General features: G+C 47.2%; 1 protein-coding gene across 9 annotated transcripts; it reads right to left on the reverse strand.

The window, feature by feature from the left end:
- Positions 1-1,629: 1,629 nt before the first annotated feature.
- Positions 1,630-10,993, reverse strand: CFAP144 (cilia and flagella associated protein 144). Of its 9 annotated transcripts, none has more exons than XM_077845406.1 (8): positions 10,929-10,993; positions 9,973-10,153; positions 9,678-9,812; positions 7,104-7,739; positions 6,253-6,409; positions 5,687-5,746; positions 3,738-3,837; positions 1,630-1,821 (listed from the first exon to the last, which is right to left on the reverse strand). In XM_077845406.1, exons 3-8 carry the CDS (start codon positions 9,679-9,681, stop codon positions 1,711-1,713), a joined length of 1,068 nt encoding a protein of 355 aa, XP_077701532.1. In that variant the 5' UTR covers positions 9,682-9,812; positions 9,973-10,153; positions 10,929-10,993; the 3' UTR covers positions 1,630-1,710. The 9 variants fall into 9 exon arrangements, with proteins under 9 accessions (XP_077701532.1, XP_077701537.1, XP_077701533.1 ...); XM_077845411.1 differs by lacking the exon at positions 10,929-10,993 and adding an exon at positions 9,041-9,157 and having other exon boundaries at positions 9,973-10,919; XM_077845407.1 differs by lacking the exon at positions 10,929-10,993 and having other exon boundaries at positions 9,678-9,749; positions 9,973-10,920.
- Positions 10,994-19,392: the final 8,399 nt, after the last annotated feature.

Raw genomic sequence — 19,392 nt, forward strand, 5'->3', positions numbered from 1 at the left:
CACTACGACCCAGCAATTGCACTGTTGGGGATTTACCCCAAAGATACAAATGCAATGAAACGCCGGGACACCTGCACCCCGATGTTTCTAGCAGCAATGGCCACGATAGCCAAACTGTGGAAGGAGCCTCGGTGTCCAACGAAAGATGAATGGATAAAGAAGATGTGGTTTATGTATACAATGGAATATTACTCAGCTATTAGAAATGACAAATACCCACCATTTGCTTCAACGTGGATGGAACTGGAGGGTATTATGCTGAGTGAAGTAAGTCAGTCGGAGAAGGACAAACATTATATGTTCTCATTCATTTGGGGAATATAAATAATAGTGAAAGGGAAAATAAGGGAAGGGAGAAGAAACGTGTGGGAAATATCAGAAAGGGAGACAGAACATAAAGACTGCTAACTCTGGGAAACGAACTAGGGGTGGTAGAAGGGGAGGAGGGCGGGGGGTGGGAGTGAATGGGTGACGGGCACTGGGGGTTATTCTGTATGTTAGTAAATTGAACACCAATAAAAAAAAAAAAAAAAAAAAATGTCTCCCAAGGCAAGGCCACTCATATTTGCAGACTTCATTCCACCTTGTCAGGTTCCAAATGCAAGAGTGATCTCAGCAATATCTGGCTTCACCCTTTCAGGGATGACTCAGGCACAGCCAAACGCAAGAGCTACATGGAGCGAGGAATGGGAAGGCAGCCGGGGGCTTCCATGCGCTCTGGGGCGCACCGCCCTCCCAACACCTCCATGTGCTCACCAGCCTGGAGCTCCCTGGCTCTTTCTCGGCAGGTACCACATGGAGGCTTTTCTGTGGAGCCATTTCATTTTTCCAGAGGGGAACCTTCCACCTTCAATCCCAGGATAAAGATGCAATATATGTGTGGGGTAAGGGGTTCAACCTTGCTTTCACAAGTTTTCATTGATTTTTGGAGCTTCACATCCACTCCTACCCTGTTTTACTCACTGTCCCTGAGCCCTGGTCTTTCCCACTTCTCCAAGGGCAGACCTCCAGTGTGGGAGATCTTCCATGCCTGGCTGGTGTGTGTGAGAGGGTCTCCCTACTATCATCCATTTTGGTTCCCTGCCTCACACCGCCCCCCCCCCCCCTTGGAGTCCTGAACCTCTCTCCAAGGCTCTCTGCTCAGAGGTGTCCCATTCAGTGCATCCTATTTGTGGCTTCCTCACCTTCTTCCATCAGCTTTCCACCTTCTAAATATATCTTCAGACTTCGATGATCATCTCCCATTCTCTGTTGTGCGCTCATACAATATTGTTTCTTTATTATTCACTATTGGGGTCATGAAAGGCAGAGGGAATATTGTAGGCATCTTAATCTGGAATTCTGACACTAGTTTAAAAGATTAAGGATTTGTGTGGTTTGTTTTTTTTAAGATTTTATTTATTTATTCATGAGAGACATACACACAGAGAGGCAGAGACACAGGCAGAGGGAGATGCAGGCTCCACGCAGGAAGCCCTATGTGGCGTTCAATCCCAGGACCCCAGGATCATGCCTTGGGCCGAAGGCAGGTGCTAAACCACTGGGCCACCCAGGAATCCCCAAGATTAAGGATTTGAACCAGTGCATGCAGGCAGAAAAATGTGAGACTCCACAAAGGAAAGGTCAGACTGACGCTTGAAAGTCATCTTTATTTATCCACGCAGCACACAGGCTGGGTTTCAGAAACGAGGCTGAGGTGGGCGCTGAACACTATGTGTGGCGATCATCTTCTCCCAAGCTCCACACTTTAGCCTTGTAGAGTGTGATGTCGCTGTGCACCCTGAAATGGTTCAGCCTGCGGTCATCACGTTCCGGGCTGACCTAGAGAGGAGATCGTGGGCATCAGAAGGAATCCCCCGGGGGGAAGGGTGACCTGAGTTCAAAGTCCGTGGGGCCTGGGCCAGCACACCCCAGGGGCTCAGCACACGATCATAAGATGAAAGAATGGACGTTGTTGACGTGGTTACACGGAGAAGCAACAGCAAGCGCTCTGACACGTCCATCTTAGAGAAGCTGTAAGATTAACTTACACAATTAACTGAATGGATACATTTTCCTCAAATTTACCAGGAGGGCAGAAGTTGCAGGTATTTGAGTGTGGCTTCCCCAGTGTCCTCACATTGGGACTGGGGTTGTCTGCGTGTTCAGGGCAGGGAGCCCTAAGTTACACTGGGGCTCATGCAGCTCTCTCAGGCTCAGCAACCTTTGTGGAGGTGGGGCTTCCCTGCTGGACCCCTTGGTCTCCCAGTCTGCTCTCCCCAGGGTGATGCCCCACAGGCGAAGAGAAGCTGGAGTAAATGAGCAGCTTTTTCCTAAGCCCTTCCCCCCTCTCTGCATCCTTCCTTCCGTGCCTCCTTCCTCCTTCCTTCTTTCCCTCCTTCCTCTCTTCCATCATTCCTCCTTCCTTTCTTCTTCTTCCCTCCCTCCTCCCTTCTTCTTCCACCCTTCCTTTCTCTCGTCTCCCCTTCAAGCCACCTCCCTACCTCTCTTCCTTCATTAGAGCTGAGCTATTTACTCCAATCCCCCTGCAGCAGCCCTGTGGCAGAGCCACATGCCCCAGACGAGAGCTGTAGAAAGGGGTGAGAAGCCCGGGCCACACGGTGGAAAGGTAGAAAGGCAAGAGCTAAGGATGTGGGCCGTTCTTGGGAAGGGTTCACCCTCAGCAGAGGAAGACAACTGGGAACAGACCAAGGGGCCAGGACAAGCCCGTGACTAGACCCGGGTCAGGCTACAAGCTTTCCCTTCCATTCCTCCTCAGGTCTCACAGCTCCAGAGTGGGGGAGCTGGGATCTGAACTCAAGCTGTCTGGCTCCAGAGCCACCATGTTACATTGATAATGGAATTGGGTTGAATGGTGGGGAGCAGGAGGCACCCAATGCTCCAGAACAACATGGGCAAGGTGCCCAAATCTGCCCGGTGGAGAGCATGGGGCACACGTTCCTTAATGGGACCTTATAAAGAGGGGACTCCTGGCTGCTCCTGAAGGATGAGCAGGACTTCCCCAAGGATTAGAGGCTAGGTGTCAGGAGGTGGCTGCAGGAGCAGTAAGCGCAAGGAGACAGGGGGCCCGAAACCTTGGTGCCTTGGAGAGAACGAAGGAAGTTCTGATCTAGCTAAGGATCAGCGTCTCCAGCTTCACCTCAGGGGCAAAACACACAGATGGCCTAAAAGCCATGTGTTAAAAAGACACGACAACTTGAGGAAAAGCCTAAAAGGAAAGCTAGTCATTTGCTACTCTGGATATTGCAGGTTTTCCTAAGAAAGACACAAAGCCCAGACACCAGGATGGAAAAGACCAGCACATCTGACTACTTCAAAACTGAAGCCTTCCGTGTGATGAAAGATGCGAGCAACGTAAGAGACAAACGTGGCAGGAAGTTCTTGGAAACGTCTTAGCACCAGAAGCCCTATGTCATCTAGGGAGGTAATGTGCTGACAATTATATTTCCTGGGCTCCTCAGTGCTCCTGGAGCCTCACCAATCAAAGGAGGTGTGTTTTGCTGTGGGTTAGGCACTGTTCTAAGTACCTTACACATACTACCTCATGCTGTAATATCTCCATTTATGCTCCACTGCAGAAACGCAGTCACAAAAGACCTTAAATGACTTACCCAAGGTCACCCAGCTAGTAAGTGGTAGCCAGGGTTCAAAGCCAGGCTGTCTGGCCTCATATACTATTCTCTTAGCCACAGCCTCTGTTGCCTCTGGGCCTACCCAAGGCAAGGAACCACACTTACCAAGGGCTCAGAGTCCCATCCAATTTCTTGGCTTTCTGTTTGCGTGTCTGGGTATTTCTTCCGTGGCCCCTGAGCGGCATGGTGGATAAGATTGAGGAACCTGGCTGGGAGAAGAGGCATGAGTCATGAGGGAAGCAGGCTTTGGGACCGAGAATTCCTGGGTCCTTTGGCCCGGCTTCAGCAGCTGGTCTCGGGGGCCTGCCAAGACCCTGCAACACTCATCTTGCAACAAATATCTGTTGAGCACAAACTCTGTCCGGGCACTCTTCTGGACCCCGCAAGTAGAACAGAGTGTGGCAGGCACGGTCCCTGCTCTCCTGGAGCTGGTCGTCTAGCTGGGGGTACAGAGGACACACTACACAAGGGGACAAGCGAACCTGATGGTGAGATACAGGCAGGGCTGGCTACTCTAGACCAGGACTGTGAGGGGAGGCCTCTCCCAATGCCAAGCAGCAGCCAGCCACAGGCAGAGGCAGACGGAAGTACTGGACAGGAAGCAAGAGCAAAGGTTCTGAGGCAGGAGCAAGCGGGGCCAATATGGCCATGACGGAGTGCAGGGGAGGGTTGTAAGAGGCCACATCTTCCGTACTGCAAGAGCTAGGGCTGCCAACCCCATGTGTGTATCTGTAACTACCTAGCTTGAGGACTTGCACAGGGTTCATTTTCAGGTTCCACCCTACCAAGTGTCAATTTGAGGGTGGCAGCCTGACAACGGCAGGAAACTGGGCTTCATAGTCAGCCCTTCCTGGCCCTTCCACTACTAGCCTGACGGGTGGTTTACCTTCTCCAGGCCTCACTTTGCTCATCTGTAAATTGAGGCCAATATCCACCTCAGCGAGATGGCTGAGAATGAAGGACCTGGCCCCCGGCTGAGTGCATCCTCAGGGTAAGCAGTTAGCAGTGCAATCCTGGCTAGCTTTCAGGTCCCCCGCTGCCTGTTAATCTTAGTGCTGCAAGGCCTGGACTCCTCTCCCTTCCTCGAGCTTGACTGCTCTCTTCAGGACGGATAGCATCCTCACTTCCCCTGCCGATACTCTATTGGTCTATTCACTTGTCTGTCTCTACTCTGCTATGGAATCCACCCTCCTCCTGCCGACCCCACCTGCCTACCCTGTGCTCCTATATCAACCTCACATCTTTCCTCCATCAAATTCTACTCCAAGGAGGGAGGGAGGAGAGAGCCTGCCAGGAAGGATAGGGCTCTCCACCAAAGACCTCTCTTCCATTGTTTCTGAGCACTGCCCTGTGCACCAGTATACTCCAGCCAGGCCAAACTACCGCCCTATCTTGGGCCATGCTGGTATCTCTCATTCCTCTGTCTTTCCAAAGAACTCAGAATGTCCTCCTAGTCTTTGATCCCTGACCTTCTCCACCTCCAAGAAACCTTCCCAGAAATCCACTGTCTGACCAGGGGCATCTGTGTGTTCTTTTGTTGCCATTCTAATTTTACTCTTTACCTACTTGTCTGTCTCCTTCATCATGGTATGAGGTCTCCACTCCCGGCCCCATCTGAGGGACTATCACATGGTAATAATCAAAACAGTCTGCATTTCCATTTCAGCAATACAATAATACTATTCTGTGTTCTGAGTACTTACGTGATGTTGTCTAATCCTCACCACTATGTGAAGATAGGTTCAGAGACATTTAAAATTACTTGCTCAAAGTCACATTGTTAACAAGTGGCAGAACCAGACTTGGTTAAACGTTTCATCAACGTTTGATGAATGAATATATGAATGCACTGGGAAGGCCATTAGGAGGATTTTTCTGGACTTGAGAGTTAATGGACTGGCCCTATGCTTGAAGCTCCTGTGAGCTTCGTGGGTTTCCATCCAGTTTTCAGGGGTTCAGAGTGTTGCCCAAGGTAACGCTACCCTGAAAGGTCTCTCTAGCCACCTGCCTGTCTGTGCTGTACCTCAGTGTTGTTCCCAAACCGCGGGACTTACCATCTGCAGGTTCCTCCAGGTTCTCGTGCCAAGACATGGGCTTTCTGGTGATTGTGTGAACTGTAGAAAAAACACCGGCATAGGTTCAGGTTACACGTTAATGCCTCGCCCTCTTGAAGACTCACCCTAGGCCAGACACCTGCTGAGTATTTTCTGGGGGTCACTAGGAACTCGGCTTTCAAGGACCTCACAATCCAGAGTGGCACTACCCAGGATAGTGGCCACCAGCCACATGGAACTACAGGAATTTGAATAGTTACAATTCAGTAGAATTAGAAATCCATTCTACATGTGCACTGGACACATCTCAAGTGCTCAGTAGCCACATGGGGCGAACGGCCAGCATTCTGGGCAGCAAAGATTTGTAGAGACTATTTGATTGGGACAGAATGTTCTCTCAAACAGCACCGGCTACAGTGCTGCAGACGTCCTGGGCCACCGAACAAGGCTAGACATGGAGCAGGATGTACCCAGAAGGCTAGGTGAAGCCCAGGTGCAGAGTCCACACACATGCATCCAGGAGGATTTCTAGGCTTCTCACTTTGGAGAGAAAACAAGTGCGGTACCTTTGCTCAAACAAGAGAGTCTGGAGCAGCAGCAGCTGGGGGAGAGGTGCGGATGCTCCCAGTGTTCCAACTGGTGAGTTTGAGATCCTCATGGGCTGTGCAGGGGAAGAGAGCTGGGCAGTGGCTGGGTGCCTGAGCCTGGGGCTCCATCTGAGACCTAGTGGCATTCAGGGGCAGCCATGGCAACCCCCGAGAAACGTGCCACCTGAGCAGTGGGAGCAGGGCCATTTTCTCAGGAGGGCCCTGAGTCTGCTCCGGAATTTTCCGAGCATCTAAGACAATATCAGAAGCCTGGAAAGATGGGCAGCCCTGGTGGCGCAGCGGTTTAGCGCCGCCTACAGCCGGGGGTGTGATCCTGGAGTCCCGGGACCAAGTCCCACGTCAGGCTTCCTGCATGGAGCCTGCTTCTCCCTTTGCCTCCCTCTCTTTCTCTGAATAAATAAATAAATCTTAAAAAAAAAAAAAAAGAAGCCTAGAAGGTTGGCACACACAGACACAACTAGCATATAAACCAAAACACAAACAGCCAAACCAAGCATAAAACGCTAGAAAATAGAATTATTGAGAAAGCAAGTTTCCAAAGCGTTCCTACCTTTTGGCCACAAAAATACTATCTGATCCCTCTGTGGGTGCATTTTAACGTATTAAAGTCTCCGCCGGGATGTGGAGCGAGACCCTCCAGCCTCCAGCTCACCCCCATCGCTGCCAAGTCCCAGCGGGAAACACAGGAGGGAGGGGCGAGGTCAGAGAAGGCATCTCCGTCCACGCCACCCGCGCCCTAGGGCCCCGCTCCTTCCTGTCCGGGGCCCGCACCCCGTCCCTTCTCCCGCCCCGGGGCGCCCCTCACTCACCCTTGCGGAGGGGATTCACGTGATACTCTGTGGAGAGTTTCTGGGTTCGAAGCTCCTTGAGATACACCTCTCGCAGGATCTGGTTCTGGTGGACCTCATCGGGCATCAGCGGCTCCTGCGGGCGGCGCGCCAGGGCGGCGGGGCTCGGCGGGGTCGGGCTCCTGCTCCCTGCACTCCCGGCTCCCGCCGCGGGAGGGCCGGGGCGCCGTCTCCGGGCAACGGCGTCACGCGGTCTCCAGGCAACGGCGTCTCGCGGTCTCCCGGCAACGGCGTCACGCGGTCTCCAGGCAACGGCGTCTCGCGGTCTCCCGGCAACGGCGTCACGGGGTCTCCAGGCAACGGCGTCTCGCGGTCTCCCGGCAACGGCGTCTCGCGGTCTCCTGGCAACGGCGTCCATGATCACAGCGTCCCTTGGAGCCCTCGGGGCCGCCCACCTCACCCCCTCCTTCCAGAACCGATTCTCCTGCCTCGCTTCTTTCCGAAGCCTGAAGCCCGGCGACTCCCCTTCCCTCGGCTTCTCGAGGTTCCGCCTGCTTCCTGGGTCGGCTCCTGGAGCAGCCGGGACGGGACCCAGGGCCAGGCAGCAGGCCCAGGAGGTTAGGGACCTGATTGCACCGCCCCTTCGACAGTCATTGGCTAAAAGAGATTTGGGGAGGAGTCAGAGACCTGTCCCATTTATTATTTATTTTTTTATATTTTTAATTTTTTTAAAATTTTTATTTATTTATGATAGTTACAGAGAGAGAGAGAGGCAGAGACACAGGCAGAGGGAGAAGCAGGCTCCATGCACCGGGAGCCCGACGTGGGATTCGATTCCGGGTCTCCAGGATCGCGCCTTGGGCTGAAGGCAGGCGCCAAACCGCTGCGCCACCCAGAGATCCCGACCTGTCCCATTTAAAGTCCTTGCCTGGATCAGAACTCTCCCCGTCTAGCTTGCAAAACGGAGGTTTCCAATCTGAAAAAGTTACTCTGTCCCTTATTACAGGTGGGATAATATATACCGAGGAACCCTTTCCTAATGTATGTAACGTGAGGACTTCACAGTTTTTTATTTTAAAAATGTCACTGTGGTAAAGTACACATAAGATTTACCACTAGAGGGCAGCCCGGGTGGCTTAGTGGTTTAATGCCGCCTTCAGCTCAGCGCCTGATCCTGGAGACCCAGAATCGAGTCCCACGTTGGGCGTCCTGCATGGCGCCTGCTTCTCCCTCTGCCTGGTCTCTGCCTCTGTGTGTGTGTGTGTGTCTCTCTCATGAATAAATAAATAAAATCTTAAAAAAAAGATTTACCAGTAGAAACATTTTGAGGATGTGATTCAGGAGGTTTAAGCATATTTGCATTGTGTGAAACTAATTTCCAGAATTTTTTCGTACCCACTGAACAACTTCCCATGGCCCCATCCCATCTGCGGCTCCGGTAAGTACCATTTTCCTTTCTCTAGGAATTTGACTACTCTAGATACTTCCTATATTACACTTTGCAGAGCCCGTGCTCTCTCACAAAATATTTCATTTAATCATCTATCTGTTCATTCACTTAAGACACAGCGTAGTCCAGGATGTGTGTCAGTGTGGGACACAGTTTAGAGCAATGACCTGTACAGAACACATGGGCAGTTCCTGAACCCAGCTAGCTACTGAATGGCTCCTTGTTTTGAATCCCGGTGCTCCTTGTCCTTGTTCTTGAGGGCTCTTTCCCCTGTGTCTGTCTAGGGAAACCTATTTATAATGAGCCCACGTGTAATCTTTCAAAACCCATCTGGACTCTGTAGCCCCTAGCCCAAGTTTTCTCTGTGGCATGCTCTACTCCAGATCTATCATTACCAGAAAACTTTGCTAATTCTTTTGCTTATATCCTGGCACTACTACTATGCGATCTTAATTACTACAATTTTTTTGTGGTAAGTCCTGGTATCTGGTAGAAAAACTACTCCTACCGGTTCTTAAGGGAGTCTTGGATATTCTTGGCTCTTTTGCCTCTCCATCCAAATGATAATCAGCTTGTCAAGTTTCCAGATATATGTGCTAGAATTTTGATTGAGATTCCACTGAATCTATATATTGGTTTGAGAAGAGGACTTTAAATATATCTAATATATAAATATAATATAATAATATAAGACCTTATATATTAGACCTTATATATTTTTATAGTATTAATATAATATTAATATATTAAAATATTGTATTAATTAAAATAAAAAATATATAACCACATGTATATACCATCTGCTTATCTGATGCAATCATCTGGAAAGGATAAAGATGTGTCCTTGCCTTCTAGGCTTTGGTACCTGCCATTTCCTGGGATTCAGAGGTCCAGCTGTCAGAGCTTCGATGACAACATAATGGGGCCCCCCCTATCTTTTTGCAGGAGAACTTTCTCAAAGGCAGAAAGTCCCTAGTACATTTCCACAAATCCTAGGATGCAGAACAATAGAGTCTTGGAGGAACCAGACCAAAGAACCTTCAATCCTTCCATCTATAATAGGGGCCATGGGCTCTGTGTGTGAGTTTTTAGGGGTCACCCATTCTCCCATTCACTTTCATCCAGGGCAGATCAATAGGACTCACCCATGTAGAGATCAGATGAGATGATTTCCACTCACTCTTCTCTACCTTGTGTCCCTGGTCTTGCTGTTTGCTCTGTGGTCACAGACCAACTTCCATGGAGAAACCAGTTATAAGTGTTGAATTCATTCAGGCCGGCTAATTAGGAAAGAGAGGTAATAAACAGGTTTTCTGGAAAAAAAGGATCTTGCTAAAGGTATCTGGCATCTGAAGGCGATTTACAAGGATGAAGCTAACATACAGAGAATAGTATGATAACCATGTTGTGGGTGAAAACACCATCATGGACAAAGCTTACCCTCCAAGCTAAATGTTGATTGGCATTGTCTTGAGTTCCCAACATTCACCAAGTGAAGCTCCTGGGGATCGATTGTTCTGGCAATGCTGGATGATATCAGAACCGTCCCACTCACAGGGAAATCATCTCTCCAGGATAGGATTTGTGAATCACGGAGGTCTGGATGGAGTTGGCTGGAATGCTGGGGAGGATAAGACTTTAAAGTCTAGGAAGGGCTGGGAGGGGGAGTAGGAGCAAAGTAGAAATCGAGGTAACAGGGAACAGGAGCGAGAAGAAAAAAGCGGGGACTGGACGTTTTGGAAGGAATAGAGCAAGATTTGGGTGGGGAAACCTGTATGTTAGGGTGGCAAGGAGGGACAGCACTATGAACAGGAGGGAAAGAGATAGGCTTATGAGTTGAGAGAGGTGGCCGAGGCTGGGGAGTGTTCTGTGGACGAAAAGAGTTACACACAGGAGGAAGCGGCTTTGGACGATGAGAGGACGAAGGAATAGAGCAGGTAGGAGGAGCCCAGGGTCGAGAGGCAGAAGGAATAGAGTGGGGAGGTGGAGCCCAGGGTCGGGAGGAGGAAGGAATAGAGTGGGGAGGTGGAGCCCGGGTTCGAGAGGAGGAAGGAATAGAGTGGGGAGGTGGAGCCCGGGTTCGAGAGGAGGAAGGAATAGAGTGGGGAGGTGGAGCCTGGGGTGGAGGGGAGGAAGGAATAGAGTAGATAGGAGGAGCCCAGGGTCGAGAGGCGGAAGAAATAGAGTGGGTAGGTGGAGTCCGGTGTCGGGAGGAGGAAGGATTAGAGTGGGGAGGTGGAGCCTGGGGTGGAGGGGAGGAAGGAATAGAGTGCGTAGGTGGAGCCTGGGGTCGAGAAGAAGAAATCCGAGGCAGCTTTTTTGTCATTTCTCCAAACGGCGTTTGGCTAGTTACTCATCTTGACCAAACGAGTAACTGGACATAAGCTCACACTTACCCATTATTATGTCCCACGCCAGCCCTCGCATCATCCGCTGGCTCAATGCCCATTATGACGTGTATGCCCCTCCCTCTGGGCACGTCAGCAGGCTCACCAGTCAGGGACACGGCCCGGGTGCGAAGTTGGAGAGTGATCCCAGGAAAAAGCAGACAGAAGAAATGTCATAGGAGTCCCTAGACCTTGGGAGAACATGTAGTGTTGCCCCTCACTAGGCAAAGATCGATCAAAGGGCTGTGCTGCAGTCAGGGGCTGGGCACCAGGAGAATGCATCGGAAGCAGGTGTGGGCAAAGTGGGAAGTGCATGCCTCCAGCTAGTTAACTTTTTTTTTTATAATAAATTTATTTTTTAAAGGTGTTCAATTTGCCAACATACAGAATAACACCCAGTGCTCATCCCGTCAAGTGCCCCCCTCAGTGCCTGACACCCATTCACCCCCACCCCCCGCCCTCCTCCCTTCCACCACCCCTAGTTCGTTTCCCAGAGTTAGGAGTCTTTATGTTCTGTCTCCCTTTCTGATACTTCCCACACACTTCTTCTCCCTTCCCTTATATTCCCTTTCACTACTATTTATATTCCCCAAATGAATGAGACCATATAATGTTTGTCCTTCTCCGATTGACTTATTTCACTCAGCATAATACCCTTCAGTTCCATCCATGTCGAAGCAAATTGTAGGTATTTCTCATTTCTAATGGCTGAGTAATATTCCATTGTATACATAAACCACATCTTCTTTATCCATTCCTCTTTCGATGGACACCGAGGCTCCATCCACAGTTTGGCTATTGTGGACATTGCTGCTAGAAACATTTGGGTGCAGGTGTCCCGGTGATTCACTGCATCTGTATCTTTGGGGTAAATCCCCAACAGTGCAATTGCTGGGTCATAGGGCAGGTCTATTTTTAACTCTTTGAGGAACCTCCACACAGTTTTCCAGAGTGGCTGCACCAGTTCACATTCCCACCAACAGTGTAAGAGGGTTCCCTTTTCTCCACATCCTCTCCAACATTTGTGGTTTCCTGTCTTGTTAATTTTCCCCATTCTCACTGGTGTGAGGTGGTATCTCATTGTGACTTTGATTTGTATTTCCCTGATGACAAGTGATGCGGAGCATTTTCTAATGTGCACGTTGGCCATGTCTATGTCTTCCTCTGTGAGATTTCTGTTCATGTCTTTTGCCCATTTCATGATTGGATTGTTTGTTTCTTTGGTGTTGAGTTTAATAAGTTCTTTATAGATCTCCGAAACTAGCCCTTTAGGGAGCTCGGCCCAGGTGTGTGGTGCGCGCTCTACGGCGCAGGTATCTGTTAGTGCCCCTTGGAGCCTGAGGGCATCCCCGCCCTCCTGGGGTCCCGCTGTAACTCCCTGCCGGTGCCTATACTTCTAGGAAGATTGGTTAAGCTCGTGCTGCCCCGGGACGGGGCTCTCCTGTCCTGGGGGCACTCGCCCCGGCCTCAGACTGGCTCCTCCTGGGGCCCCTCCCCCTTGATGCCTTTTGTTTCTTTTTTTTTTTTTAATAAATTTATTTTTTATTGGTGTTCAATTTGCCAACATACAGAATAACACCCAGTGCTCGTCCCGTCAAGTGCCCCCCTCAGTGCCTGTCACCCATTCACCCCCTCCCCCCACCCTCCTCCCCTTCCACCACCCCTAGTTCGTTTCCCAGAGTTAGGAGTCTTTTTTTTTTTTTTTATGATAGTCACATAGAGAGAGAGAGGCAGAGACACAGGGAGAGGGAGAAGCAGGCTCCATGCATCGGGAGCCCGACATGGGACTCGATCCCCGGTCTCCAGGATCGCGCCCTGGGCCAAAGGCAGGCGCCAAACCGCTGCGCCACCCAGGGATCCCAGAGTTAGGCATCTTTATGTCCTGTCTCCCTTTCTGATATTTCCCGCACACTTCTCCCTTCCCTTATATTCCCTTTCACTATTATTTATATTCCCCAAATGATTGAGACCATATAATATTTGTCCTTCTCCGATTGACTTATTTCACTCAGCATAATACCCTCCGGTTCCATCCACGTTGATGCAAATGGTGGGTATTTGTCATTTCTAATGGCTAATATTCCATTGTATACATAAACCACATCTTCTTTATCCATTCGTCTTTCGGTGGACACCGAGGCTCCTTCCACAGTTTGGCTATTGTGGACACTGCTGCGAGAAACATCGGTGTGCAGGTGATATCCCTCCAGGATAAACTCAGAGGCGGCTCCAGCAGAGGAAGAGGCTCGCGCGGAAGGGACTGCGGCCGGTAGCACGAATCCCGCCCTGGCCGGGAGCACAGGGCGCCGGGACACAGCCCAGGATCCGGCCTCCCCCCGGGAAAGGCAGAGGCGAAGAGGGCCCAGGACAGCAAGGACGCTCTTGCCCCGAGCTGAGCAGATCAGCGGCCCCGCCCCGGAGCCTCCAGGCCCTGCAGACTGAGAGCTCCATAGTTACAGTGGGAGCTGACTCCAGGGCTCCAGAGCTGGCCGCCGCTACTGGGGTTGTTCCTCCTGGGGACTCACGGGGTAAACAACCCCCACGGAGCCCTGCACCACGCAGGGGGCAGAGCAGCTCCCCCAGTGCTAACTCCTGAAAATCAGCACAACAGGCCCCTCCCACAGAAGACCAGCAGGACGGATGGGGAAAAGCAAATTATTGACCAAGCAACACTGTAAAGTTCCAGGGGAAGTGAAGGGACTTACAGTATACAGAATCAGACGATACTCCCCCCCCCCTTTTTTTTGCTTTCTGATTTCTGTTTGCTTCCCCCACACTTTTTTTTCTTTTTTTCTCTTCTTGTCCTTTTTTCTTTTTTTCCATTTTTTCTTCCTTTTTTCTTTTTTTCTTTTTTTTTTTCTTCTTTCTCTTCTCTCTTTTTCCCCTTTTCCCAACACAACTTGTTTTTGGCCACTCTGCACTGAGCAAAATGACTAGAAGGAAAACCTCACCTCAAAAGAAAGAATCAGAAACACTCCGCTCTCCCAGAGTTCCAAAATTGGATTACAATTCGATGTCAGAAAGCCAATTCAGAAGCACTATTATAAAACTACTGGTGGCTCTAGAAAAAAAGCATAAAGGACTCAAGAGACTTCATGACTGCAGAATTTAGATCCAATCAGGCAGAAATTAAAAATCAATTGAATGAGATGCAATCCAAACTAGAAGTCCTAATGATGAGGGTTAACGAGGTGGAAGAACGAGTGAGTGACATAGAAGACAAGTTGATGGCAAAGAGGAAAACTGAGGAAAAAAGAGACAAACAATTAAAAGACCATGAGGATATATTAAAGGAAATAAGTGACAGCCTGAGGAAGAAAAACCTACGTTTAATTGGTGTTCCCGAGGGCGCCGAAAGGGACAGAGGCCCAGAATATGTATTTGAACAAATCCTAGCTGAAAACTGACCTAATCTGGGAAGGGAAACAGGCATTCAGATCCAGGAAATGGAGAGATTCCCCCCTAAAATCAATAAAAACTGTTCAACACCTCGACATTTAATAGTTAAGCTTGCAAATTCCAAAGATAAAGAAAAGATCCTTAAAGCAGCAAGAGACAAGAAATCCCTGACTTTTATGGGGAGGAGTATTAGGGTAACAGCAGACCTCTCCACAGAGACCTGGCAGGCCAGAAAGGGCTGGCAGGATATATTCAGGGTCCTAAATGAGAAGAACATGCAACCAAGAATATTTTATCCAGCAAGGCTCTCATTCAAAATGGAAGGAGAGATAAAGAGCTTTCAAGACAGGCAGGAACTGAAAGAATATGTGACCTCCAAACCAGCTCTGCAAGAAATTTTAAGGGGGACTCTTAAAATTCCCCTTTAAGAAGAAGTCCAATGGAACAATCCACAAAAAAAAGGGACTGAATAGATATCATGATGACACTAAATTCATATCGTTGTTTTTAATTTTTTAATAATAAATTTAGTTTTTATTCGTGTTCAATTTGCCAACGTACAGAATAACACCCAGTGCTCATCCTGTCAAGTGCCCCCCCTCAGTGCCCGTCACCCTCCGCCCTCCTCCCCTTCTACCAACCCTAGTTAGTTTCCCAGAGTTAGGAGTCTTTTTTTTTTTTTTCAGTGTTAGGAGTCTTTATGTTCTGTCTCCTTTTCTGAGATTTCCTACCCCTTTCTTCTCCCTTCCTTTCTATTCCCTTAAACTATTATTTATATTCCCCAAATGAATGAGAACATATAATGTTTGTCCTTCTCCGATTGACTCCTTTCACTCAGCATAATACCCTCCAGTTCCATCCACGTTGAAGCAAATGGTGGGTATTGGTCATTTCTAATGTCAGAGTAATATTCCATTGTATACAAAAACCACATTTTCTTTATCCATTCATCTTTCGATGAACACCGAGGATCCTTCCACAGTTTGGCTATTGTGGACATTGCTGCTAGACACATCGGGGTGCAGGTGTCCCGGCATTTCATTGGATCTGTATCTTTGGGGTAAATCCCCAGCAGTGCAATTGCTGAGTCGTAGGGCAGGTCTTTCATCCATTTTGAGTTTATCTTTGTGTATGGTGAAAGAGAGTGGTCTAGTTTCATTTTTCTGCATGTGGATGTCCAATTTTCCCAGCACCATTTATTGAAGAGACTGTCTTTCTTCCAATGGATAGTCTTTCCTCCTTTATCGAATATTAGTTGACCATAAAGTTGAGGGTCCACTTCTGTTCTCTATTTTGTTCCATTGATCTATGTGTCTGTTTTTGTGCCAGTACCACACTGTCTTGATGACCACAGCTTTGTAGTCCAACCTGAAATCTGGCATTTGATGCCCCCAGATATGGTTTTATTTTTTAAAATTCCCCTGGCTATTTGGAGTCTATTCTGATTCCACACAAATCTTAAAATAATTTGTTCTAACTCTCTGAAGAAAGTCCATGGTATTTTGATAGGGATTGCATTAAACGTGTAAATTGCGCTGGGTAACATGGACATTTTCACAATATTAATTCTGCCAATCCATGAGCATGGAATATTTTTCCATCTCTTTGTGTCTTCCTCAATTTCTTTCAGAAGTGCTCTATAGTTTTTAGGGTATAGAGATCCTTTACCTCTTTGGTTAGGTTTATTCCTAGGTATCTTATGCTTTTGTGTGCAATTGTAAATGGGGTTGACTCCTTAATTTCCCTTTCTTCAGTCTCATTGTTAGTGTATAGAAATGCCACTGACTTCTGGCATTGATTTTGTATCCTGCCACACTGCCAAATTGCTGTATGAGTTCTAGCAATCTTGGGGTGGAGGCTTTTGGGTTTTCTATGTAGAGTATCATGTCATCAGCGAAAATGGAGAGTTTGACTTCTTCTTTGCCAATTTGAATGCCTTTAATGTCTTTTTGTTGTCTGATTGCTGAGGCTAGGACTTCCAGTATATGTTGAATAGCAGTGGTGAGAGTGGACATCCCTGTCTTGTTCCTGATCTTAGGGGAAAGGCTCCCAGTGCTTCCCCATTGAGAATGAGATTTGCTGTGGGCTTTTCGTAGATGGCTTTTAAGATGTTGAGGAATATTCCCTCTATCCCTACACTCTGAAGAGTTTTGATCAGCAATGGATGCTGTATTTTGTCAAATGCTTTCTTTGCATCTAATGAGAGGATCATATGGTTCTTGGTGTTTCTCTTGCTGATATGATGAATCCCATTGATTGTTTTACGGGTGTTGAACCAGCCTTGTGTCCCGGGAATAATCCTACTTGGTCATGGTGAATAATTTTCTTAATGTACTGTTGGATCCTATTGGCTAGTATCTTGTTGAGAATTTTTGCATCCATGTTCATCAGGGATATTGGTCTGTAATTCTCCTTTTTGGTGGGGTCTTTGTCTGGTTTTGGAATTAAGGTGATGCTGGCCTCATACAACAAATTTGGAAGTACTCCATCTCTTTCTCTTTCCAAACAGCTTTAGGAGATTAGGTATGGTTTCTTCTTTAAACGTTTGATAGAATTCCCCAGGGAAGCCATCTGGCCCTGGACTTTTGTGTCTTGGGAGGTTTTTGATGACTGCTTCAATTTCCTCCCTGGTTATCGGCCTGTTCAGGTTTTCTATTTCTTCCAGTTCCAGTTTTGGTAGTTTGTGGCTTTCCAGGAATGCGTCCATTTCTTCTAGATTGCCTAATTTATTGGCGTATAGCTGTTCATAATATGTTTTTACAAATCGTTTTTATTTCCTTGATGTTGGTAGTGATCTCTCCTTTCTCATTCATAATTTTATTAATTTGAGTCTTCTCTCTCTTCTTTTTTAATAAGGCTGGCTAATGGTTTATCTATCTTATTAATTCTTTCAAAGAACCAACTCCTGGTTTTGTTGATCTGTTCCACAGTTCTTCTGGTCTCGATTTCATTGAGTTCTGCTCGAATCTTTATTAACTCTCTACTTCTGCTGGGTGTAGGATCTATTTTCTGTTTTTTCTCTAGCTCCTTTATGTGTAAGGTTAGCTTTTGTATTTGAGTTCTTTCCAGTTTTTGAATGGATGGTTGTATTGTGATGTATTTCCCCCTCAGGACTGCTTTTGCTGCATCCCAAAGATTTTGAATGTATCTTCATTCTCATTAGTTTCAATGAATCTTTTAAATTCTTCCTTAAAAAAATAAAAAAATAAATTCTTCCTTAGTTTCCTGGTTGACACTTTCATCTTTTAGCAGGATGGTCCTTAACCTCCACGTGTTTGAGGTCCTTCAAAACTTCTTTTTTTTTTCCTTCCAAACTTCTTGTTGTGATTTAGTTCTAATTTCAAGGCATTATGGTCTGAGAATATGCAGGGGACAATCCCAATCTTTTGGTATCGGTTCAGACCCGATTTGTGACCCAGTATGTGGTTTATTCTGGAGAAAGTTCCATGTCACTTGAGAAGAATGTGTATTCAGTTGAGTTTGGATGTAAAGTTCTGTAGATATCTGTGAAATCCATCTGGTCCAGTGTATCATTTAAAGCTCTCCTTTCTTTGGAGATGTTGTGTTTAGAAGATCTATCGAGTGTAGAAAGCGCTAGATTGAAGTCACCAAGTATAAGTGTATTATTATCTAAGTATGTCTTGACTTTGGTTATTAATTGATTGATATATTTGGGAGCTCCCACATTCGGGGTATATATATTGAGGATTGTTAAGTCCTCTTGTTGGATAGATCCTTTAAGTATGATATAGTGTCCCTCTTCATCTCTCACTACAGACTTCGGGGTAAATTTTAGTTTATCTGATATAAGGATGGCTACTCCTCTTTCTTTTGAGGACCATTTGAATGGTAAATGGTTCTCCAACCTTTTATTTTCAGGCTGTAGGAGTCCTTCTCTCTTAAATGAGGCTCTTGTAGACAGCAAATAGATGGGTCCTGCTTTTTTATCCAGTCTGAAACCCTGCGCCTTTTGATGGGGTTATTAAGCCCGTTCACGTTCAGAGTTACTATTGAAAGATATGAGTTTAGTGTCATCATGATCTATTCAGTCCCTTTTTTTGTGGATTGTTCCATTGGACTTCTTCTTAAAGGGGAATTTTAAGAGTCCCCCTTAAAATTTCTTGCAGAGCTGGTTTGGAAGTCACATATTCTTTCAGTTCCTGCCTGTCTTGGAAGCTTTTTATCTCTCCTTCCATTCTGAATGAGAGCCTTGCTGGATAAAGTAATCTTGGTTGCATGTTCTTCTCATTTAGGACCCTGAATATATCCTGCCAGCCCTTTCTGGCCTGCCAGGTCTCTGTGGAGAGGTCTGCTGTTACCCTAATACTCCTCCCCATAAAAGTCAGGGATTTCTTGTCTCTTGCTGCTTTAAGGATCTTCTCTTTATCTTTGGAATTTGCAAGCTTAACTATTAAATGTCGAGGTGTTGAACGGTTTTTATTGATTTTAGGGGGGAATCTCTCCATTTCCTGGATCTGAATGCCTGTTTCCCTTCCCAGATTAGGACAGTTTTCAGCTAGGATTTGTTCAAATACATATTCTGGACCTCTATCCCTTTTGGCACCCTCGGGAATGCCAATTAAATGTAGGTTTTTCTTCCTCAGGCTGTCGTTTATTTCCCTTAATCTATCCTCATGGTCTTTTAATTTTTTGTCTCTTTTTTCCTCAGTTTTCCTCTTTGCCATCAACTTGTCTTCTATGTCACTCATTCATTCTTCCACCTCATTAACCCTCCCCTCTCGTTAGGACTTCTATTTTGGATGCATCTCATTCAATTGATTTTTATTTTCTGCCTGATTAGATCTAAATTCTGCAGTCATGAAGTCTCTTGAGTCCTTTATGCTTTTTTCTAGAGCCACCAGTAGCTTTATTATAGTGCTTCTGAATTGGCTTTCTGACATTGAATTGTAATCCAGATTTTGTAACTCTGTGGGAGAGCGGAGTGTTTCTGATTCTTTCTTTTGAGGTGAGGTTTTCCTTCTAGTCATTTTGCTCAGTGCAAAGTGGCCAAAAAAGTTGTATTGGGAAAAGGAGAAAAAAGAGAGGAGAGAAAGAATGAAAGAAAAGAGAAAAA

The sequence above is a fragment of the Canis aureus genome, chromosome 13 (assembly GCF_053574225.1).
Source record: "Canis aureus isolate CA01 chromosome 13, VMU_Caureus_v.1.0, whole genome shotgun sequence".
NCBI lineage: Eukaryota > Metazoa > Chordata > Mammalia > Carnivora > Canidae > Canis > Canis aureus.